At 33.4% G+C, this 26,076-nt stretch overlaps 5 protein-coding genes across 9 annotated transcripts in view; 2 read left to right on the forward strand and 3 right to left on the reverse strand.

Moving 5' to 3' along the window:
- Positions 1 to 26,076, reverse strand: part of LOC135130705 (uncharacterized protein) — a 573,502-nt gene that overhangs the window by 154,106 nt on the left and 393,320 nt on the right. The window lies entirely within an intron of this gene.
- On the reverse strand, positions 14,275 to 15,046 carry LOC135130526 (uncharacterized). Its single transcript, XM_064057919.1, has 3 exons — positions 15,029 to 15,046; positions 14,626 to 14,840; positions 14,275 to 14,578 (listed from the first exon to the last, which is right to left on the reverse strand). The coding sequence occupies exons 1-3, from the start codon at positions 15,038 to 15,040 to the stop codon at positions 14,275 to 14,277; spliced, it is 531 nt and encodes a 176-aa protein (XP_063913989.1). The 5' UTR covers positions 15,041 to 15,046.
- On the reverse strand, positions 15,500 to 16,422 carry LOC135130708 (uncharacterized). The gene is made up of 3 exons (XM_064058152.1): positions 16,281 to 16,422; positions 15,885 to 16,090; positions 15,500 to 15,839 (listed from the first exon to the last, which is right to left on the reverse strand). Exons 1-3 carry the CDS (start codon positions 16,299 to 16,301, stop codon positions 15,548 to 15,550), a joined length of 519 nt encoding a protein of 172 aa, XP_063914222.1. The 5' UTR covers positions 16,302 to 16,422; the 3' UTR covers positions 15,500 to 15,547.
- LOC135130706 (uncharacterized) lies at positions 17,398 to 20,133 on the forward strand. Its single transcript, XM_064058150.1, has 3 exons — positions 17,398 to 17,495; positions 19,260 to 19,522; positions 19,585 to 20,133. Exons 1-3 carry the CDS (start codon positions 17,487 to 17,489, stop codon positions 19,907 to 19,909), a joined length of 597 nt encoding a protein of 198 aa, XP_063914220.1. The 5' UTR covers positions 17,398 to 17,486; the 3' UTR covers positions 19,910 to 20,133.
- On the forward strand, positions 23,997 to 24,871 carry LOC135129806 (uncharacterized). The gene is made up of 3 exons (XM_064057053.1): positions 23,997 to 24,034; positions 24,145 to 24,443; positions 24,502 to 24,871. The coding sequence occupies exons 1-3, from the start codon at positions 24,026 to 24,028 to the stop codon at positions 24,854 to 24,856; spliced, it is 663 nt and encodes a 220-aa protein (XP_063913123.1). The 5' UTR covers positions 23,997 to 24,025; the 3' UTR covers positions 24,857 to 24,871.

A 26,076-nucleotide genomic window follows, 5' to 3' on the forward strand; every position in this document is an offset into this window, starting at 1 on the left:
CGCTTCTACAGCGAAAAATTCTTAAATTTTTGATTTTGGAAAGTTTTCGATGCACAAAAATGCTTCGTATCCTGTAATGTCGGTTGCCTATTTATGACGGATTAATGCTTATTTCGGGCAGGAATTTGGACATCGTCTTCAGAGGATCCCTGTATTTCAGTCCAAGACTCTTTTTGTGAAGATTATTTGCTTTTATTGATTTCTACATATTATGAATTTCAACATCCCGTCCGTCAGAGAAGTCCATTTCCAGATCTTCCTCAGAAACGTTATTTTAGAGTCGTAGATAAAACATCGTATTCAACTCGCACATAATGGACATTATTCACTAGGATAATTTACACACTCGCCTTCAGCTCATTATGTAAACTTCATCCTCTTGAATAATAGCCTACATTATGTGTTCATTGAATAATATACTATTATACACCAAGCGAGCTAAGCAGATTTGGTTGTATACAATATTGTTACAAAATAAACCCATATGCCGCCCCGGTACGACGCTTATGAGTTTTCTAGTATGTGTGGCGATGATGGGCGACTCATCGTCGGTGACGGCGGCCGGACGACGTTCGCTAAAGAAAAGCTTGGAAGCGGAAGTCGCGATGGGGGTTCCAGAACAAGCCTAGAAACGGTGGCGGAGACTTTTGGAGAAGGGCCGCAATGGAAGAAGTAGAGTCTGGTTAAATCGATTCCAGTCGAGTCGGAATTATTCTATACACAATTGCTTTGTAATTAGTCGTGTAAATTCGAGTTACTAAGAAATAAATTGTTGAGTTTTACCCACGCTAATTTTAATTACCGATCAACGTAACAATATTTTTTTACTGTAAATTCGTTTTTCTCTACCAAAGTTAATAATGATAATTACATTTGACTATAGTCTTTGTCTGTGATTTGCTGTTATTGTTACGAAAGCGTCAAAAGCACAAAATTTTTAATAAAGCTGTACACAAAATATTTTTCAAAAGATAATTGGACATATACTTTAACGCTACAAATTGAATTTCTGTATTTAACTTGCTAAAGTTTGACGTCTTGTCAGTTTTGAGTGTTTTTAATCAACGAACTTACTGACGTGGAAAATTCAAATCAAATAATAATTCCAAGTGGCTCACTCAACTTCGGTCTGAATTATATAATTGGCATACTTTGTTGAAGCTGGAGGAGTAAATATTCATCGTGATTACTATCGATCAGTAATTATTAATTAAATATATTTCACGAAAAATTTAAAGCAGGCACGAAGCGTAAAATTTCCCTGATGAATAAAGATGCTGAAACGTAATTATTACATTTTTGCGTTGAAATAAATGTGTGTAAAATTTGCATTTCTACGCCTAGTCAATTACATGGAATTTTTTTATGCTATGAATTTTGTAATTGCGCGGTATTTTGACGACTTTGTTAAGCCGTTTTGATGAAGTTGGTGGTGTAAAGTGGGAGTAACATTTAAATTTTAAGGTTTACGGCGATTTTATTGCTATGATAACTTATATCTTGAAATCCTTTTTGAGCTTCACGTCAAGTCCTATCTATCATAACACAGGTAAATTGAACAGTTATTTTTTATGGATTCATTTTTCGCACTTTTTAGTTACGTTTTTCAACAAGAAATTTCGGTAAGTTTGTAACTTTAGTTTATATACTTAGTAGATGTGTGATACTTTTCTATTTCTGGTCTCCCATGTCACGTCATTTGCTTGAGTTAGGTTTCTTCGCTTTCCCATCACGTAGTTCGAAGTGTTATTTTTTATCAAAGTAGCGTCCGTCTGAATTTTCCTTATTTTATAGTTGTCCCTTTTACACATTCTCCTACGCCAACAAAATTTTCTAAATTAAGGTAAATAAAACTTATCAATACATTTTATTGATTGGTTAATTTCTCTGTATTTATGTATAAAAATTATTTGAAATTAAATATAAATTGTTATACACACCACTGGTAGTATTTCTTGACCTAATAATAATTGAACGATAATTATTATTCAATGGATGACACAAAACGACTAGGATTAAGAAACAAAAAAGAGGCGCACTGATAAGCAACGTGAAAAAATACGATAAGGAGCAGTCATGTATCAGTTGGTTGCCGACGTATGTTCGGTTAACGTCTTTGAAAGAGTACTGCAAGCTGAAGAACAAATTTTGGAACGCGTCGAAGAAGAGCCCGACGTTAAAATAGCGTTTAAATAAATTTTAATACCTAAAGGAAAATGTTCGGTGTTTTCTAATTTTAAATTTTCCATACAAAAATCATCATTTTATTTAAACATTTAAAAATATTGTGTATAACGAGCCTCCTGCAAATGATTTTTCAATAACAGTTGGATAAGCTTAAATATTAAACATTTTTGTTATAATTACATAAAAAATAAACTAATATTTGATATTTACAATTGCATTAATGTTAAAAGTAAAACCTCATACAAAGAAAATTATTTAATTAAATTTGCTTTGTGTATTAAACAATGAACATGTTACTTTGTAAATCCAGATTAAAGCAAAAACATTTTCTAAAGTATTTCCTGCATTTCAGTTAATTTAACATTACAATTTAAAAACAGAATCTGTTTGCTGTGAATCTATGAATAATTAACAAACCAACTAAGAAGTTAACTAAATTTTACACAGTATTACGCTTAAATACCTCACTGAACACACAAAGATAGTTCTAAGCTCCAATGTTATAAGTTGTTATCGAATATCAAGGGAAACGGGTTTATGGGTGCATAGAGAATCGTTAGTAAATATAAAAAATAATACAGATTAAAAAACTATATACTACTAAGAAAGCTACAAATAAATTCATCGAGTTCGAATTGAGACGAAGTGACTTCAAACTTATCACACTGAATCACTGAATTTTTCAGCTCGCTTTCAGGTCCTAAACCGTGGAGATTTCACACCATTTTTTACTTATACATAGTGATTTTTTGTTACAAGAAACGTAGGAGTGGCATCATTCTCAAGTATTAAATACTTCAAGTTAGGAAGGATACAACTTTGTGTCCAAAAATGCGATCCTGTTTCAGAAATAATTAAATCTTTTTTTCAAACGGCCAGGTCACTCACCTTCCGCTTTCCCGTCTGACTTAATAAAAATTAAATCGTGTTCTCAAGAAATATCCGATAAAAATTCAAGCCTCTTAGGGTTCATGTTTTATGTAGAAGCGAAGTTGATTCGGGTTGATTTTGACAGTTTGAAAATTACTTTATAGAGAAACATATTATAACTTCAATTTCTTTTAGATACAGTTTATGAAGCGCACGACAAATTTAAATTGAAACCACACAAAAAAAATAAAAACACACACATTTGGGGAAAAAATTGTGGACACATTTGTTTTCATGATTACGCTTGACATAAAAGTAACTATTTATAATTTATAAAATAAACAGTAAGTAATTTAAAAATGTTTGCGTTGTGCTCAAAACGCGAATATACAGGGCACGTTTTTCACGATTTTTCATTTGTCGTCTCGTCTCTCGCTTAAAGCGCCGTCAAACGATTACGTCTACACACAGGCACAGAAGATTATGAAAAAGTAGTTAAGGAAACGTATTGTTCATTACGTCCCTTAAGCGAGAACATTTTCATCTTGCGCTTTTTGCTGTCCTTTGATGTAATGCGACTTCAGCTTAAAATTTAATTACACAAAAGACAGCAAAGATTGTGAAAGTAGTTCCACGAGACAAATTTTAACACCTCATTTAATTATACACAAAAGGGCGAAGAAGGGATTTGTAGTAGCATACAGAAACAAAGGTAAATTTCGACTTCTTCGCACAAATTAAATCGTAGACCATCGTTCAATGTCAGCTCACTCGGGACAATGAAGACGAGTTCTTTACGTTCAATCAAATCGCGGGGAGTGAAATATTAAGACACGGACTTCGTGCTGTCATCGTGTCATGTCGCAGTCTATCCGTCAGGGAAATCGTTAGCAAGATCAATGTTGCTATAAATAGGTGAAAATAAAAAATATGAGTCAGCGAGGACATAATATGTTCGGTATGAAAAGTGGAGGTTACGAAAAAATATATTTTAATATTATAAAATTCATTGTGGTTTATGTATTCGCCTTGAGTTTTATTCACAATTAATTTACAAAAATGTTGCACGAGTTCACTGCATGTTTCTTATAATAATATTGTAATTTGTAATATATAACTTTAGACTAATTTTTTTCTTACATTGTGATTGGTATGCTCAATATTTTTAACGTATACTTAAGACCAAGAAAACTTGACCATACAAAGCAAAAATTTAACAACATGTCGACAACTTAAATCTACCCTAGACCACCACCAGTCAAGCTGGCCAAGGCAGCTGATGATATTCCTGGTTGATGTATTCCTTCTGCAAGAGGTACACTAACGTCCACTGATATAACAAAAGGTCGGTAGCCGTTTTCATCCGCCACGTAACCTATGTTTCGAATGACAAGTGCACGATCTTCATTGTAGTATCGCTCAAAGTATTGGCCTCTAACAACCTGAATTTCATTTTCTGTACCTGCATTTTTCAGTTCACCAATTTCGAAACGTACTAAATCGAATGTATGAAACCTAAGAGTCGTTAATTTACAGAAACAAATTCGAACCAGCACCTTACATAAACTTATAATTTCCGGAACCATTATTGTTCAAGGTGAAGGAAAAGGGGTGACTGCCATCGGTAATTTCAGCAGAAGGTACATCTACGTCCTTAAAGTCTTGGAAGTTCCCAAAATGTGTAATTGTCACTTTCTTGATATACTCTGGGCTGTCGTCCGAAACAGGTTTGCCAGTGCCGATATAAAAAATGCTGAGTACTATGACTGTAACAAACTGCACTCGAAAATTTATAGTTACCTACAAAAAAAAGGGAGATGGAATAACTAAACTAAAAAAAAAACGAAAATTGTTGTTACCACAGATTCCATGTTGCACATCTGAAGTCTTGATTAATTCTGAATGTCAAATGTATGACGGGTATACTAAGGGTTACGGAAGTTCAAAACTCAACTAACTTCAAACAAGCATATTCCTGATCAAGAGCTTGCCGTTAAAAAACTTTGTGGTACCTCGTTTCATCACAACAGGTTTTTATAGTTTCGTTATGGCCCTAACAAAAATACACATAACTAATGTTTATGCGTTCATCTACTTTCTCTTTTAACAGTCAAGGACCATCATATTTTACTCAGTTTGAACTTTACCATGGAAATATTGTATTCAAATACGCCATTTTATTATTTACTGTGACGTTTGTTGTGGGCTTTTTATATCCAAGAAAAAATGTTTCAAAATTACTCAAAAAGAACTGCACACGTTTCTCACACACAAACAATTAAACAAGTGCAGTTTCTCAGAAAAATTTTAAAATAGGGCGATAGCATCACTTAAGAATTTCATAAAGGAGTAGTAACACTTTTTTTTTCTACAAAATTAACTCAAAAGCAAAACCACTGGTGATCTGTTATATTATTGTCTTTTTCACTCAAAAATTATTCGAATAATTCTACGAGCACACTCGTGCAAGTTGCAAAAAGTAAACACGTAAAAAAATTGTGTTAACCTTATCTTTGTTAATTTAAAATTCACGGTAAATCACTAGTTATAATTATAGATGGTAATGTATCGACTATCTATTAAATCAAATAACGTAGTTATTACGGTGACCGGACGCAAAATGGACAAAATCGTAAAAATGTTGGAAAATATAAAGGCAAAATCTAGATATTTTCATTTACTTAGATAAATTAACTATATAATTTATTTTTATTTATTATGTATCACATAGTTGTGGCTCAATGTGTGAGCCAGTCTGAAAAGAAAAAAAAAATGTTCGAAAGTTGTTTCGACAGAACTTCCCTCAGAGGCGTCCGTCATCGTTTCTCTGTCATAGTGCCTTATAGATTCAACCCTATTCGTGCTAGTGTGTCGACCAGTTCACATACGTTTATGTTTCCGCGTGTTATTGTTTGCGATTTAAAAAATAAATTTAAAAACCACCCCCTTCTGAAGTGTGCATGTGACGCTACTGACTGACAGTCCGTTGTCAGATTCTGATGACTCACCATGTTGAACTTAAAATAGTTCATCTGCAACAACTCTTGTCCCTTCAATACTAGGTAAAAGAAATCTGACGCTCAAGTGTTTATTTATGTTTATATATCGAAAAAATGTCAGGTAGAAATTAATTTGATCAACATGGACAATATTAGCCACAGAAAAAAAGAAAAGTAGTCACTGTTGTAATTCAATATATTAATGAAGGCAAAAATTATTACGACCATATCCCATACATTCTCTGTTTAGCTTACTGTTAAGTATTTGTTTATAAAGGGCGATAAATGTAAGACGCCCGAGAAACGCTGAGTACTTCAGTTTGAATTTTATATTTTATATATGCGTATTTGTGATCTTAAAAGTTAGTTCGTAATAAGCTTTTAAAACGAACGGATCGCATTTTTAATACACGCACTTTAAGGACAATTGTGTTTTAATTAACCCATTTCCTAGAGGTTATGGGCCCAGTCTACGCGTAAAGTGTGTGTATATCGTGTTACGTGCCGGCGCGACAAACGAAATAAACTGAAAATGGATAACACACGTGTAAAGCGAAATATACAACCGTTTAAGGGTGAAAAGTATAGTGTGTGGAAATTTAGAATTCGGGCATTGTTGGCTGAGTTGGAAGTGCTACATGTCATAGACAGTGCCGTACCACCAGTGATTACAAATGAGTGGAAGAAACAAGATTTAACAGCGAAAAATGTCATCGTAGAATATCTCCACGACTCGTTTCTTGATTTTGCGAAAGAGAATGAACAAGCAGGAGAGATACTATCCAAACTAGACAATATCTACGCAAGAAGAAGTTTGGCAACTCAGTTGGCGTTAAGAAAACAACTATTAAGCCTGAAACTCCAAGGCGATAACACCTTATTCCAACACTTCACCCGCTTCGATGTCATTATTGCAGATTTAGTTGCAGCCGGAGCCGTGTTAGAAGAGATGGACAAAGTGTCCCATCTACTTTTGACGTTACCGTCCTCTTACGACGGTGTAATAACTGCATTAGAAACCCTGGGAGCGGACAATTTGAGCCTCGCCTTTGTCAAAACTCGTTTGTTAGATCACGAAGTCAAACTACAAACGGGAGAAACAGCCACTAACCTAAAGGCCTTAAGAACGAGCAGTTCTTATTCATCGCAGAAACCCAGTGGGAGTCAAGATAACTTCAAAAGCGTACGAAATACGAAGAAGTTTTTCAAAAGAAGGGCACAAAAATTTCGACAAACATCCTCTTCGAAATCTTACTATAAATTATCACATATGAAATGTGAACACCGTGGCCGACGCAATCATCAAAAGGGTGACTGTTATTATTATAAACGGATGTTGACAAAGCAAGAACAAAATCCAGGTGATATACAATCACCACAATCAAAGCTTGCGAACACCGACCACTTTGCCTTCATGATGACTAGCTGTGATGAAAATCTACAAAACGACACCCCTACCAGCGTCGTTTTCATTCTCGATTCGGGAGCCACGGACCATATGGTCAACAGAGATGACGTTTTTACCTCCTGGTCTGTTTTGTCACCGCCACTACAGGTTGCTGTTGAGAAAACCGGCGAATTCATGACGGCGACAAAGCGTGGTCTAATCCAGGTTACCACCACGTTGGGTTTTACTGGAACCTTGCAAGATGTGTTATTTACACCCCAGGCTACAACCAACTTACTATCCATTCGTCGAATTCAAGAGAGTGGTATGAAAGTGGTATTCGATCAGGGTGTTCAAGTACAGGATAAGACGGGTAAAACAATATTAACAGGTAAGACATATAATGGTTTATTTGGTGTGAAGTTTAGAATTAGTAAAAACATGACCGAGAGTGGAAGTGCATTAATGGTCAATAATAGTGACAATTTTCGTTTATGGCATGAACGTTTAGGTCATATTAGCAACGGCAAATTTCAACAATTAAAACGTTGTCAAATGGCTGATAATATGTCTGATTTAAATAAAATCATGCCCACTAATGACCTTTGTGAAGCTTGTCTATATGGAAAACAAGCAAGACTTCCATTTAACAAAAATAAAAATAAAAGTCATGTGAAAAGGCCCCTATATATTGTCCATTCGGATATATGCGGCCCAATTACACCATCAACATTAAGTTGTCAAAATTATTTTGCTTCCTTTATTGATGATTATACTCACTATACAGTTACATATTTATTAACGTACAAATCAGAATTATGTAAAGTTTTTAAAGACTTTGTAGCTAAAAGTGAGACACATTTCTCTCTCAAATTAGAAAACCTCCACTGTGACAATGGAGGTGAATATTTATCTAATGAAGTAAAGGAATTTTGTTTCGAAAAAGGAATAGCATTCCATTTAACGGGTTCCTCATACACCACAACAAAATGGCGTAACAGAACGTATGAATAGTACAATAACCGAAAAAGTACGATCAATGTTAAGTTCTGCAGATCTTGATAAGTCATTTTGGGGTGAAGCAGTTCAAACTGCTACATATCTTATCAACAGAACCCCGACAAAAGCGCTCAACACAAATAAAACGCCATATGAAATGTGGCACGATCGAAAGCCACAATTAAATCATTTAAAGGTGTTTGGTTCAACAGCAAATAATCATTTAAAAACAAGAAAACATAAATTTGATAGTAAATCAATAAAAGGAATTCTTGTAGGCTATGAACCAAATGGGTATAAAATATGGGATGTTATGGTAAAAAATTTATAATTGCTCGCGATGTGGTCGCGGACGAAATAAATTTTAAAGTCTCAAGGCCAAGAGAACTAGAAGGAGATTTTGAAAGTTTTAAATCTCCTAATCACAATGAGCTTCCTATCAATAAAAGTGAGTCACCAAAAGTCATAAAAGCAACTGAGGAACCGAAACAAGAGATTTCATTACGCAGAAGTGAATGGTTAAAAATTCGTCCACCACTATCATATGATGAAAGTCATCATAATGAACTCCTAAATTACGCTGCATCAGCTCAAGCTGAAGTAGGGTCGTTACCCTTAACATATGACGACATTAAAACAAGGCCAGATAAGAAGCAGTGGGAGCTTGCTATTAAAGACGAATTGGATTCACTTCGAGCAAATAATACCTGGACAATCGTACCTAAACCTCTAAATAAAAACATAGTTAGCTGTAAATGGATTTTTACTATTAAAACAGATGTTCAGGGAAATCCACAAAGGTACAAAGCGCGACTGGTAGCACGGGGTTTCAGTCAAACTTATCCAGCTGATTATACAGAGACTTTTGCACCAGTCGCAAGGATTTCCACTTTCAGGCTACTGTTAGCAATTGCCAATCAGTTTAATTTGTTAGTCCATCACATGGACGTAAAAACGGCTTTCTTAAACGGAACATTAAATGAAGAAATTTATATGCAAGTTCCGGACGGTGTTAAAACTGCAAACAATCAGGTGTGCAAATTAAATAAAGCGTTATGTGGTCTAAAACAGGCGTCAAGACGGTGGTTTGAACATTTCGACTCCATAATTAAAGCAAAAGGTTTTCAAAATTCAGCAGTCGATCATTGCCTTTACTACTTAAATAAAGGACATGTTAGTAAAAGTATTTATATTGTATTATATGTAGATGATTTAATAATGCCACACAGGATAAACACACAATGTTCTCCTGTAAAAAAAAATATCTCATGACATGTTTTGAAATGAGAGATCTAAATGAGGTTCGATTCTTTTTAAGGAATAGAAATTAAAAGGGAAAACACTAGAATGTCTTTTAACCAAAAGTCCTACTTGAACGCTGTGTTACAAAAATTTAATATGAGTGACTGCAAGTCTACTAAAACGCCCTTGCCGGAAAAAATTGATTATGTGGGCTTAAATTCAGAGGAAGGTTACAATGCACCTTGTAAAATCTGATTGGGTGTTTAATGTACGCAATGGTTTGCACACGTCCTGATTTGTCATATGTAGTAAACATCTTAAGTCGATACCAAACAAATAATCAAACTTTATGGCAATATTTAAAGAGGGTATTACGATATGTCAAAGGAACTCTTGATTTAGAATTAATATATACAAAAGGTGACATTAATAACATTTTAATTGGCTATGTGGATTCAGATTGGGGAAGCAATGACATTGACCGGAAAAGTACAAGTGGCTATCTTTACAAATTATTCACCACTTGTACTATAACCTGGAATACTAGAAAACAACAAACAGTTGCAGTTTCATCAACTGAAGCTGAATACATAGCATTATTTGAAAGTGTAAAAGAAGCTATGTGGCTTAAGTCTTTGTTAACTAGTATCGGTATAAGGGCTCTAAATCCAGTTGTCATTTTTGAAGACAACATCGAGTGCATAAACATTGCAAATAACCCCACAAATCACAAAAGGTCAAAACATATAAATATTAAATATCATTTTACGAGAGAGCAACTTGAAAAAGGCAACATAACCATTAAATATGTCTCCACAGGTGAACGACAAGCTGACATCTTCACCAAAGCGGTACCTGTTGCAAAATTTAAAGCAATGAGAAATAACATTGGCTTACAATAGGGACGCTTTTGTAGTTAAGAATAATTATCTTCAGCTATATACTTGGTAACAAAATCAAGATACCTGTATTTACTTCGTCGTTTCAATTTTTGAGTGGGAGTGTTGTAATTCAATATATTAATGAAGGCAAAAATTATTACGACCATATCCCATACATTCTCTGTTTAGCTTACTGTTAAGTATTTGTTTATAAAGGGCGATAAATGTAAGACGCCCGAGAAACGCTGAGTACTTCAGTTTGAATTTTATATTTTATATATGCGTATTTGTGATCTTAAAAGTTAGTTCGTAATAAGCTTTTAAAACGAACGGATCGCATTTTTAATACACGCACTTTAAGGACAATTGTGTTTTAATTAACCCATTTCCTAGAGTCACAGTGTAAGAAAAAACAAGGATACGTATATCAACTTGGACGAGTGCAGTGTTACACTAATATTAACAGTATGCTACTCCAAAAATTTTCTGGAAAAATGGAGTGAACCGTTCTTGTTTTAATCAATAAAATAAATTGACTCATTCATTAATTTTTTGAGCCACATGTTTAAGCAAATCTAAAAACTATTCATGCAACGACAAGCAAAAACTCGTCATATTTTGCACAGTTTGGGTAGAATTTATTCGGCAAAAAACTGACAGCGGATTCGTACACTACAAGTATAAGAGTATAACATTCTACTCATTTTAAAATACGGTTCATTGAGATGACGTCACAAAATTGTTGGTGGGGATGATTAGCCAAATTTTCGCCAAGATTTAACCATCTAGGTACATGATATTTCTAACATACATAGAAAATTTGAGAACAATCGGCCCAGTACTTGCGGAGATTATCTGTCTAATAAGAATCCGGGACGGTAGACAGACAGACGGACAGACGGACAGACGGACGGAAACGGGAAACTACTTTTTTCGTACTGTAGGGGTCATGAAACGTCGAAAAAATATAAAAGTGGCCATTCGTCCGATGACTCCCTTAGTTTACACTTGGCAACAAAGAACAATCTAGTTATCAAATACGTAACAAGTGAAGAAGGAAAATGAGAGGAAGGTACGAGAACTAAAGTGTTAAAAGTAATCAAGAAAATGAGAGTGATACTAGACCCTACTATATAGATGAAGTTAGCAGAACGGAGAGGTATAAACCAGAAGTAGTAAGACCCCTGGTACTAAAGCTTAGAACAAGGGAAATGAAAGTTGAGATACGAAGACAAACAAAGAATTAAAAGGTACAAATTTATGGGAAGACGAAGATTTTCCTAAGAAGGTAGAGGAAGAAAGAAGACCGCTGATACCTGGTAGTTAACAATGAAATTTGCAAATAAAGCAACAGGAGGAACAAAAGAGGAAAGGAAGCAGAGGAAGAAAAAGAACTGTAAAAAAAACGATCGCCCGGTGAAGACACGCTAGGAAAAAAGCTCAGAAAAATAACAAAAACGCACTATAATCCAAAAAACTAACCAGGAGATGCAATAATACAGAAATCGCGTTGGAAAATTAAGGTAAATAGTAATAATTTAATAAAAATTGGGACTTGGAACGTTAGAGGAATAAATAGCAAGGAAAACCAGCTAGCAAAAATGAAAAGATATAGATTAGACTACCTAGGAGTTACAAAAACCAAAGAGGAGATGTAGGATTAATAGTAAGCCGAGATGAAAGGATGAATTTCAAAACCTAGAGGAATATTAAGGAAAGAATATTAGTTCTATGATTATCGCATATGCACCAAATGACGTAAAAAGGAAGAAAAAGATGAATTCTTCAAATTACTAGATGGATAAAGGAATAGGAAACACCATGATCATGGAAAGCTTCAATGGAAGAGTGGACAACAATACGAAGATATCCAAAGATACATGGGAAGTAATTATAAAAACTGAAAATCGAAAACTAGAAGAAAAACATTTAAAGAAGAGATCAATTGTTATAGATTGCAAGAAGACGAACTAAGACAACATTTCAAAACAAAGTGCATACTTAGTAGATTAAGCAAACAATCTTAATCCCAATTAATTGGGAATAGCAGACAAATGGACCTACTTCAAAGACAGCATAACACCAACAGCCAAATAAAACTATAAAAATAATAATAATAATCCATATAAAGAAAAGTAAGTGGCGGACGCCACAAGTACAAACTAAGATAAAAGGAAAAAAAAAGGAAGACTATGTTTTATACAAAACAATCAACAGGGAGGTCAAATACGTAGTCAAAGAACTGAACAAACAGGCATGGAGAGAATTTGGAATCAGATTGAAAGAAAACTACGCTGGAAATCAGAAACTATTCTATAGGACCTAGAAACAACTAAAGCAAAAGAAACCGCCTAGATTATTAGCAGTACAAACAGCAATCAACAAGTTAAAGACAGAAAAAAACCCAGGTCAAAACGCAATCACGTTAGAAATGTTAAGATATAGGAAAAATTGAAAGACCTAGTAAATCGCTTTATTGAAACAAAAAAGGAACGTGAGTTTAATTCTATCACTGTACAAAAAAAAATGTTCCAACTATAGAGGATCATATTGTCAAGCATACCAGGAAAGGTCCTCACAGAAATTACAGAAAAAAAATTACGGAAAAGCTTGAACTATTTACATATGTGTTTTATCGATCTCAAGAAGGCCTTCGATAATATAAAGAGATACGTCTGGGACAGTCTGAAAAAAAAGAGTCTAAAAAGATATGATAAAAATAATTCAAGCTCTTTTAAAATTGACCTAAACAAGATAGGAACACATAGAATAAAGACGAATCCACTGGATTTACAAAGAAAGTAGGAATAAAACAAGGATGTGTACTGTACATAGCCCATTATTGTTGTCCATGGTCTTATACGACGCTATAGAAAAATTCAGAGGAAAAATCAGGGGTATGACAGTGGGATTCTGGAAGATGAGAGCTATTCAACTCTTAAATATGGTGATTGTAGCCGAATCAGAAAATGATTTGGAACAAAATGTAGTTGACTACCAAAAAGAGCAATAAAAAATAAACATGGACAAGTGGGTAGATTACACAACAGCTCCAAAAACTCATTCTTTGGGAAAAAAGAGCAAAGAAAGATTGAAAACAAAAAGCAGTAACAGTCGAAGGGTTGATGAAAAAATCGATAGAACAGCTAGTGATAAAAGAAAGACCGCTGAGCTGACTTGGACATCTGATTAGAGTAAAAGAGGATGGAGTAGCTAAAGAAACATTTGAGGCTAGAACACACGGAAAAATTATAGTCGGATGATCGAGAATAAGATAGGAGGATCAAGTTAGAGAACGAGAGAATTGTAAAAAAATAATTAAATGTACAGTGTCTATAGATTCCATGTTAATTTTTAAATCCTACAGGGTTGTTCAAAGTGTTCAACAAAAATACTGCATCAAGTATAAAGTACCAAGTACTTACCTTTACTAAAAATTATATAAACTAGTCCATGTGTATCTGAAGTAGTGTGTAACGACATTATTTCAGGTGTTTTCTCACTAGTTGAAGTATAGCAGAATTACGTTATTGAAGTAAATAAAACACTAGTCGTCATTTTTTTTTAATACGGTACAAACTGTTTAGTACCTTAGGTTGTTGTTTATTTATCTGTTATTAACTTCCGCACACTACTAACCACAAAAGATTATTGTCATACAATAAAAATAAAAATGCAAACGATTTAACAGTTTGTTGATAGCTTAAATCTACCCTGAATTACCCCCAATTAAGCTGCCTAAGGCAGCCGACGATATGTCTGTTTTTGGTCCAGCTGGAGCACCAGGACGTGGGGGAGAACTTGCAGCAACAAGCGATGGAACAAAATCTACAGATACGACAAATGGGCGATAACCGTTTTCATCCGCTACATAACCTATTTTTCGAACAACATCACCACGGTTTCCCTTGTATCGATCAACATACTGGCCTCTAACAACCTGAATTTCGTTGTCTGTTCCTGCATTTTTCAGTTCACCAATTTCATAGCGTTGTAAATTAAACGTACGAAACCTAAAAATATTTCAATTACAGAAGCAACTCCAAAACCCGCAACTTACTGAAAATAATAATTTCCAGAACCATCATTTGTCGAATTAAAGGAATGAGGTTGGTTGTTTATGCTATTTTGTTCAGGCGGTATTTTTACGTCTTTAAAGTCTTGCGATTTCCCAAAATGTGTAGCTGTCACTTCAGAGATATATGGTAAGTTGTCTTGCGAAACAGGTTTGCCATTGGCAACACAAAAAATTTTCAGTACCACCACTGTAACAAGCTGTAGTCGAGACAAATGTAAAATGAGGGAAGAAAATTGGTCCTATATTTTAGTAATATTTCATAAAAATGGAAGAACAAATTAGAAAATAAGCTAGTATAACAAAAATAACTACTGATTAATAAATTGCTAGGTTTGTGTCAGAAAACTTGTACAAGAATTGGTAAAAAAGAGAAAATTATTGTTACCAGAGAATCCATGTTGCACTTTTGAAGGATTGATCAATACTAAATCTTATTATTATGGTAGGCAGATGATGCCTATAAAGGTTACTAAAGTTCAAAAGTAACCAAATAGGAACAAGAATAATCCCGATTTGGAACTTTTAGTTCAAAATTCTCGACAACCTGTATATTTATGCTACAATAATGGTTTATAGTTTCGTTATGGTCTTAATAAAAATATGCATAATTAACTCAATATGTTTGTGTTGACCCCAACTTTCTCTTTTAATAATGACGGATCATCGTCTCTTACTCTGCTTAAACTTTGTCCTCGAAATCTTTTAAGTTTATTGTTCACTATGACATTGATTATGCCGGAGGCTTTTTATAATCACAAAAAATTGTCTAAAGTTATAAAAAAAAATGTTAAAAACGATATTTACTTGTTTTATTTTTTATTAACTAGTGCACAATATTAATCAGAACCACAAAGCATTATGTTCATGAAATAAAAACTGACTGAAGTTTGACCGCAGCTTAAATCTACCCTAGACCACCACCAACTAAGCTGCCCAAGGCAGCCGACGATATATCTGATTTGGGTCCTTTTGGTCCACCAGGTGTATCAGCAACAGATAGCAGAAACTGTATGGATATGAGAAAAGGACGATAACCGTTTTCATCCGCAATGTAACCGATTTTTCGAACAACTAACGCACCATCCTCATTGACGGATCGATCCAGGTACTGGCCTCTAACAACCTGAATTTCATTTTCCGTTCCTGCATTTTTCAGTTCGCCAATTTCGAAGCGTTCTATATCGGCCGTATCAAACCTAAAAGTCTTAATTTAGCGAAGCAACGGCGAACGAAAAACTTACTGAAAATAATAATTTCCAGAACCATCGTTAGTTAAATTAAAGGAATGGGGGTGACTGTTTTCGGTATCTTGTTTAGAAGGTAGATTTAGGTCTTTAGTGTCTCTAAACCCGAAATGTGTAATCGCCACGTCCATGATATATTTTATGTTGTCTTCCGAATCAGGTTTGCCAATGCCAATACAAAAAAAGGTCATTACGGTTAGGTACTGTAACAAACTGTCATCGTAAAATTATTATCGACACACGAAAAAAATTCCTAAAGTGACAATTAAATAGAACAATATCATAATAGCAAAAAATTTGAATGTGGAAAATTTTACTACATTATTTAAGTATAAACAGAAGATAAAAAATTTAGTCAAGCATTATTAGAAACAAATAGAATATTATTGTTACCAGAAATTCCATATTGTCCATCTGAAGTGTGAGAATACTTTACAAAAGTTAGAGAAGATCCAAACTGCTATTTAGTTAATAATTACAAACACACATTATTCTGATCAAGCACTTTGAGTTAAAAATTTTGCTCTAACAATATTAACCGCTTCTTTACTGACTTAATATGATAAAAATATACAAATTTAAACCCGTTTACGTATTCACTCGAACTTTCTCTTTTAACATTGATGCATCGTCTCATTTTACTGCACTTGAACTTTACCCTACGTGCTTCTACGCTGGATGACTTTATCAATTAACACATTCAAAATAAATGGATAAAATGTCCTAAAAAGAGTGGAAAATTCTTGCAGTGGAGTCTGTTAAACCAAAAGCCAAACCACTCTGGTCTGATATGAGGTCCAGTTTCTATATTTTCAATCCTGAATTTTTAGTTGAAATTGGTATCATGATATTTTCTATAATTTCCAGTTGTTAACTGTCAAGATTGACAGATTGTTGACATGTTTAATTTGTAAAATGTGTCCAAAACATAACCTAAATTTATCGCATATCTGTCAATTACTTCCGTTACGCCAACATAAACGCCAGAAAAGTTCACATTTTTGTTTAAAAAGTAAGAAGTGATGTTTTCTACATTAGTTACATTTTACTAAATGACAAAAAATGAAAAATTACATTTTAGATTAGTGTTCTGGTTGGACTACTAACTGCTTAGATGAGTCTTAAGTGCATTTTTTTATAAACTTAGTACTCCTAATGTAATGTAAATGTTATGATTTTATACATTCACAAATTAATAGAACAAACTATAATATTTTAAAGACAAATTTAAATTTTTCTGAACTACTGAAATCTAAACAACAAAAAAGCAATCGTTATTGCTATAGTTTTAAATAAATCTTAAATACCGTTTACAATCATTTCGCTTTAGGAAGATCAACTCAACAGCTCAAAACTCTTTCACAAAATTTATTCAACTGGATAAAAATTAATTAATAATATGTTACTTGGTTAACTTTAAATTTGTTTATACCTAATTAGTGTATGAGAAAATTTTCCATTACACAACACCGGCCTTCACAAGAAACGACTCAGCTAAAAGATTTTTTTGTAGAATAGCAAGGTGTGCACAGCAGTTCTGTTATGTTATGAATGATGTTTGCAATTTAGTTGTGCGGTCATCTCCAAACAGAACACATAATGAATCTGGTAAGCTAATTCCGAATTCTTTCTTAACGCTGTATAATTTTTGGTAAAAATAAAAAATTCTCAGTCTTTAGACATTCAAATTACTTAGAAAATAACAGTTCATTGAGCCCTCTTTGAAAGAAGTTAGTAATCGTGAGCACCATAACCTTTAGAGGTTAAACTAAGTATGCTTACTAGAGTGGCATTCTCATCATTCAGTAACTATGAATAAAAAAAATCCGAATCATAATTGTAAGAGTTTTGAAAAGCTTCAAACATTTAAATTTCTAAATTTATTTTCGAAATAGAATATGTGATAAATTAATATTTCCACGATATGGACGATTAACACCAAAATGTATGGGGTTTCTTTGAACGTTTAATTTAAATTTCAGGACCAGTATTTTTACTTTGTAAATTTTGAGACTAATTAACATTTTATTTATTAAATTACGAAAGCATTTTTAACGAATTTAAATTCGCTCGCGTAAATTCCACTGTACTGAATTATGTGTAATTATTGCACGAGAAGATAGTCCTCGCTAACCAATCCTACCCTTGAAAAGAAAAAAATTCAATTAGAAGTCTTTTTCATAAAGCAGCGAGTTGAGCTAGAGTGAATGAACGAGCATATTTAATTATTCATCAGCACAGCAATTCCGTTATGATTTTTTTAAATTTAGTCGGGCTCTGAGGCAAGAACGGTATTAGGAATGTGAAAGGCCTATTCCGACTCTGTGCCTCCAGACTAATTTATTAGCGTTACTTCTTAGCAATTTTCGCAGTCAGAATTGTATTCTTCCACTATGTGTTACTAAATTGTTCTAAGATTTTGATTAATATCACTGCCAGGTGGTTCAAGAAAATTTTTAGTTGCCTTTTTCATGTATTTTCGACTTCTACTGTTTTTCATCTGACATCATCAATTTTTTGGAGGGAATAAGTAAATAAAGTAAAGTTTGAAAAAATGAAAACATCATTTTCAACGACATTGTTACAATTTATCAGGGAAATTAGTACAATCGTACTTCCAGAAAAAGAAAACCGAGACATCATAATATGTGTTTAATAATTATGTACATTAATTCTATACGAGCATTTATCGTAATTCAGATTCATCATTTTCAGCTATCAACTCCAAGGACGAGTTAAAAATCAGGTTTTTGGTTTAGTATTCAGTCAGTTTATCCCACGTACAACTTCTAGAGAAATGTTCATAAAAACATCTTTAATACAACGCTTATTAATACATTAATATTACTAAAGTGGCACAAATTAAGCACTCAACCAGTTAGTCCGTTTAAACAGTTAATTTTTTCCATCTTTATTGCTTCACTAATTTATTACAATGATGAAACTTGGTTTTTCTCTGGTCCTCCTGAAATTTGAGAGCTAATAAAGAATGAACTATTTTCATAGATTTTTTGTGCAATATAGATGAATCTAATTATCTCTTTTACTATTTTATTTACATTTTTTTTGTTAGTTTGGCAAAGTAAAACATATGCTCAAACCGACAAAATATGCAATAATAATTAATCTAGGTCAACGCTCTTATAGAGCAAATAATAAAATAAAATAAATAAAATAATAAAATATTTTTATATTTTTATACTCACGTCAATAACTTATTATTATTTTTATCACTTGCTGATACGGAAAACATTGGAACTTGAATGATCAAAAAAAAATTAAAAATGTATTGTAATAAAGAATCTGATATTGATAAACATCTTGATGTGCTCACGACTATATATTATTATAACTACTTCTTTAATTTTTCAGTTACATTGCATTACTTTGGCTGTTTACGCAGTGTCTTCTGTACACTGCGAATCCCTCAACCAAACTACCGAAATTCCTCCTCCTCCTCTCTCGGACGAAGAGATCGAAGATCAACGAATTATAAATGAAACCATCACAAAATACGGTTTTCCGCGAGACTACACCGCTCTTGGACTGCCAGGACCTGAACTGGTTGCCGATAAGAAAAAGAATTCCATTTCCAATGAACTAGTACATTGGGAGTCAGGGGCGTACACTCTCAAGTAAAACCATATACTATTATTATTATTATTATTATTATTTCCTACAATTTCTCAAATTTTAGAGTACGAGCCATAACCGACCACTTCAGTTATAACGCCCGCTACGAAAATACAAAGATAAAGAAAATCGGAATTGAAGAAATTCCGGTAACAAAGGGCCAGTTTGCTGAACATTTTGAAAGGAAAAGTTGGGGATACTACATTCGAACTATCGGTTATACTCTGGATGAAAACGGTTACCAGCAGTTCCTCATTGACCTTTCTACAGCCAAAACAAGGCCTCATGTTTCTGTTATTAGTGGAGGTCCTGGTGGACCGGTTGGAGACAAAGTTTCAATATCATCTACAGTACTTGGATCTTTAATCGGGGGAAATGCGCTGGGTTAAAAGTGAACAATGCTGAGAATATTTTTTTAGCTATTCGTAATACTAGTGTGGGTTGCTAATTAAAAAATTAGTATTCTTTAAACCTATAAACAGTGGTACCTTTAGACTGTCCTAATACATATGTCATTCAAAGTACTTATGTAATATCTGTACTTCATATTGCATTTTCATTATTTATACGTTGTCAGCCTGTTACTTATTTCAATAAAAAGTTTTAAAAATTGTCTATTAATTTAATAGAACAAACAAAGTCTATGGTAGACTTCAAAAAAATCCGATAACGCGACTTGCCATGAACAAAAGTGAAATGAGTCTTAGCTTACGTTCCACTCGTTCGATTACCTGTCAGCGTTGTCAGTTCTATCGTTGTAAAAATGACAGAACTGAGGATACATAAACTGAGATAAAGGGGCCAGCGTAACGGATTGATTTAAATGGTATTTCCACAGAATATTTATAAAATATTCTACAAATAACAATATATTGTTATGAAACTTTGAAAAATTTAAAGAAAAAATTACATTATTGCATAAAGATCAAATTAATATTTAAAAAACAATAATTTTACAACAAATGTTCGAAATGTTCTCCATTTACTTTCTGGCAATAAAAAATACGTTGCAATAAGTTTTCAATTAAATTTATTACAATATTAGGAGGAATATCAGCAATCACATTTAATATGCTTTTTTGGAGTTCTTCGATGCTTTGTAGTCTGTTAACATAAACTCGATTTTTTACATAACCCCATAGATAAAAGTCAAGTGGCGTTAAATCTGATAACCTAGTTGGCCACTCAACTGCTCCCCTTCGTCCTATAATCGTAATGCCATATCTGACGCCCGAAGTAAGATGGTGCTCGACCTTGTAGGAACCAGATGGACTTTGCAGGTAAATTTGGATTTTTGGGAGTACTGTGTATGAATCTCCTCCATCAAGTGTGGATTTGTTTTGGACCAGTATCTACAGTGATGGCGATTAACATGCCCACTCAAACAAAAAGTTGTCTCATTAGAAAATAATATATATCTAAGATGATATTAAAAGAGTTCTACTCATTTGTAACATTTTTTGATTTTCCGGTTCTTTGACGATTTCTAACGTTACCAGTTTCGTTAAATCTGCGCAATATTTTTGAAAGCGTCGACATAGAGACTTGTTCTCGGTTGAGATCAGTTTCATTAAAAAATGCTGGTACTTGATCCATAATCTACCATCATCAAGATTTCTATTCGTTCAGTTTGTCTTAATGGTGCCATTTTAGTGTTTTACTGAATATTTTTAAACCTGGATGAAGAAGTTTGTTTTTAGTACACAATGACAAATCGATGAGAGTACAATTTTCTACTTTAGAATTTATTCATAACAAAATAATTTATTATGTTATTTCCCGTTTTACTTAAAAAATCAAAAATGGACTAGTGGTGCTATTAAAAAAAATCGAGTTAGCCTTGCATCTTGAAAACAAATGAAGTTTAAAGTTTAAAAAAATTACAGAAAATAGAGATGCAACAAACCGTTCTCGGGATATTCAACTGCTTCTATACTTTTTAACGACCTAATATTTGATAAGATAAGACTAATTTTGGCAGTCAGGTTAGATGCATGAAATAAGAAATAGATTTCATAGCAAATAGTATAACAAACAAAAAATACAATTAGCGGTTTTTTTTACTTTTTTCATTAGAATATTCTAGATTTTATTATTAGTTTCCAGTCTCCCTCGACAGAAGAACATAACTAGCCCCGCCCACCCACCCTGCCTCTTTTTCAGTAAATGATTTCATGCGATCTGAATCAAATAAAGATCTTATATTTAACAGAAGTAAAATTAGTCCTTGGAATTAGAAGAGGAATGAGTAAGACAAGGTTGATTTTGGCAAATCAAATACCTTCCAAAAAAAACACAGGGTGGGTGGGAATTTATATAGTAATTCACCACACTCGGAACGGTAACTTGATGCTTGTCAGATCATGGCGAAAGTTAAAAGTGACGATTAATTAAAATTGATACTTCTAAATATGGGGGGAGGACCTGAACGTGCTCGCTGCGCTTGCATTTTAATGGTGTTTTTTTCAAAGCTATAGAGATTTTTTATTACAATCGAACCCAAGTAATTGCCGTAAAGCTCTTTTTTAAATAGTTCTGTTGTGAGACTAAATTTTTAAAAACGAATGTTGAGAACGCGAGCGCAGCGAGCACGTTCAGGTGTAATTTAAAAATTAGTCGTTGGTGTTCCTGAGAAGCTTTTTTAAAAAAAAGAGTGGGTGGGCGGGGCTAATTATATTCTTGTGTCGAGTGATAGTGGAAACTAATAATGGAATCTAGAATAGTCTAATGAAAAAAGTAAAAAAAACCCTATCGTGTTTTTTTTTTGTTAAACTATTTGTTATAAAATTTTATTTCTTATTTCATGCATCTGACCTGACATTGACCTACCGTGACCTGACTTCTTCTAGTTGGAAAAATAGTCGAAAATGTCAAAAGTGTCAAAATCAGTTTTATCTTATCAAATATTAGCCCGCCCACCCACCCTCTATTTTTTGGAAGGTATTTGTTTTGCCGAAATTAACCTTATCTTGGTAAGTACTAGCCTCACCCATCCCTATCTTTTCGTTCCAATGACTAATTTCATTTCTGTTCAGTACAGATCCATTTCACTCAGATTGGATAAAATCAATCACTGAAAAGGACACAGGGTGGGTGGGCGGGGCTAATTATGTTCTTCTCTCGAGTGGGAATGGGAATGGAAACTAATAATTACGAGAATCTAGGATGTGAAAAAGTAAGCCGAAAATCACTTCTGAATATTGAAATCTAGAAGAAAATGTATTCAACTAATTTTTGAAAATAGTTGAAAAATGGTCGAAAATGTTAAAAGCGCCAAAATCAGTCTTGTCTTATCAAATACTAGCCCCGCCCACCCACCCTGCCTCTTTTTCAGTGATTGATTTTATCCGATCTGAATCAAATAAATGATCTTATACTGAACAGAAGTAAAATTAGTCCTTCGAATTAGAAGAGGGGGGGGAGGCTAGTACTTACTAACATAAGGCTGAATTTGGCAAATCAAATACCTTCCAAAAAACGGAGGGCGGGTGGGCGGGGCTAATATTTGATAAGACAAAACTGATTTTGACACTTTTGACATTTTCGACTATTTTTCCAACTAGAAGAAGTCAGGTCACGGTAGGTCAATGTCAGGTCAGATGCATGAAATAAGAAATAAAATTTTATAACAAATAGTTTAACAAAAAAAAAACACGATAGGGTTTTTTTTACTTTTTTCATTAGACTATTCTAGATTCCATTATTAGTTTCACTCGACACAAGAATATAATTAGCCCCGCCCACCCACACTTTTTTTTAAAAAAGCTATGTCTCGAAATATAAACGAAATTTAAAAGGTGTGAATGTAAACGGAAATCTGACAATAAACATAAAACAGTAAACAGTTTTGACTCTAAATTTTATTTCCGGGCGGGTAAATGAGTTCAGCTCGACGATGTTTCTATCAAAAAACGAAAACCGATTTACACTTTGAAGTTTCAGAATCTGGAATAACTAGAATTCAACCTGATAATTTAAAAGTTCGCTGAACTTTTTTCTAAATTCAAATTTAATATCCGTAGGCAGATAATTTTCGAGAATATTTGAACCAACACGCGATTTTTAGACCAACACGAATTACAGCTTAAGAGTAAATTTGTTCGTTATTGTTATTACTTATTACATTAGTAACGAAATTAAAAAACACAATGAATAATACTTCAGTTTTGATTATTACTTGATGTACTAACTGCTCGAAATTCATCTATGCTGTCTTCGGGAATTTCGTGATTTTTGCGAATTGGTGGCCAAACCACAAACTGTATCATATTTAATGTATTGATGGCTTGTGGGATCTCCACGCCAGCAATTTAGCGGACACTAGACAATTAAAATGTTATTATCATAAATTTTTTTTGTAGAGTAACTTGTTTTTAGAAAAAACGTCTTTTTTACATATATCAAGGTTGCAAAGAAGGGGATAAAATATATTGCTATGATCATAAAAGTGACTGGTGTTACCAATTTTGGTCTTAGTCTGTTTTAGTACTAAAACAGTGTTCATCATGAATCTGGTAAGATAACTTTTTTTTGTGTATTATTTTGATGAGTTAATATACTTACTTTGGTGATATGTGTATCATAAACTCTTAAACTAAAATAAACTCTTTTTCTAATTTTCCAGCTGTTCTTTATTAATTTGGTTATCTACACCTCACATATTGTAAGCAGCCAATCCCCCAATCAAACTGATGAAATTGTTCCTACCACCCCTCCTCCCGAAGATGCAATTTCTACTAACCCCACATCCCCAGAAAATATGGACGAAGACCAACAAATAATAACTGAATCTATTGCAAAATACGGTCTTCCACAAAACTACAAAGCACTCGGACTTCCAGGACCCGAACTGGAAACTGGATGGGACATATATTCAGTTTCCAACGAACTAATATCTGGAGAATCAGGGATGTACACCCTCAAGTAAATCAATGAGTTGTGATTTTATTTCTTTCTTGATACAAATTTTGTTATATTTTAGAGTCAGGACGATAGCCGAAGACTTCAGCTACAACGGTCGATATGAAGATACCAAATTAAGGATGATTAAGGATCAAGAAACTATACTAACAAAAGGCCAGTTTGGCGAGCATTTTGAAAGAAAAAGTGGAGGATATTATATTCGTATCATTGGTTACACCTTGGACGAAAATGGTTATCGACAATTTCTGATTAACCTTTCTAAGGCAAAAACCATCATAGAAGAAGGTACCAGTGAGCTTCCTGTAACTACTATCAGTGACTACGGTGATACTGATATTCCTGAATCTGAAGCCGAGATTGAGTATGGAGCACACCCACACCCAACGATATTTATATCTTTACTTGGGGTGTAGTCACTGGATTATTTGTCGACATTTCTAGAATTAGATTTTTTACTTATATTTAACACACACAATTAATATTTTAATTGCCAATAAGTAAAAATAGTAAAATTAAAAATTTTTGCTGACCTAAATAGTTTTTATTACAATTTTAAACACCGATATGTCGGTAAACAGTACACAAAGTAATGGGAGTCAGTAATTACGAATACCACTGTTCTTTAGTAAGTTTAGTTCCTTGCGTTGATGCCTCACAGCATGTTACGTAAAACATTATATTTTGGTCTATTTGTGCTAAACTAGACGGTATTGTTTATCTACAACGTAAACTGTTAACATGATGATTCTGATGGTAAGCAACTTAACTAATCCTAAATAATAGTATATTACACAATGAGGTCGGTAAGTGCGTTATAACAAAATCTAGGAATGTTTGAATTTTCGAGATTTTGTTAGGAATTTAACAACTATGTGGAATATAACATTTTTCCTACAATCGCATTCGTAGAATCAAATCATAAAAAATTCAGTTTAAATTAATTTGACACTTTTGACAAGAACATTTTCACAGTACGGAATGGTTTCAGTTCTCTAGAATCTCCTGGATGTACATATTTTGTTAGAATCGTGTTAGAAACCGAATAAACACATTCCCTTTTTAACAATATTGTGATTACCAGTTTCATCGTAAGATTGCGAGAGCATAAAAATCTTACACAGGACATGCTTTCGGAAGGATGGCGGCGACTTTGTTGGTAAGTACTGGAATTGACGTTAGAGCACTTAAACAACTACTCATCATGTCCAATAAAATTTCAACCAACAATGTTGAAAAACTATTCCAATTTATTTACTCATGTTCACTATATGGGAAATTCAATTTCTTGTACCAAACGTTTATAAGACAAGAACAAATTATTTTGATTTTTACATCCCATCAAACTCAAGTAGTGTTGAAATTTTACCTCCCCGAAAAACGTAAAATACAGGAATATATGTGTATATTAACTAATTAAACAAATAGGATATTTTATTAAATGCTGCATAATTGGACCTCTTGACAGAATTAAAACCTGTTATCTGCTTTATTTCATCTAACATATTCAAAAAACCCATTCTGAACATTATAAGCTCGTTTAATTAATATCGGAATTTACCATGTGCTAACAAAAGTTATTTATTTCCTTATCTTCAAATGAAATTTCATTTATAAACTTTGGTAGAACGTGTAG

This window comes from Zophobas morio, unplaced genomic scaffold (genome assembly GCF_036711695.1).
Source record: "Zophobas morio isolate AGI-343-1 ecotype UQ-CSIRO unplaced genomic scaffold, CSIRO_AGI_Zmor_V1 ptg000017l, whole genome shotgun sequence".
Taxonomy (NCBI): Eukaryota; Metazoa; Arthropoda; class Insecta; order Coleoptera; family Tenebrionidae; genus Zophobas; species Zophobas morio.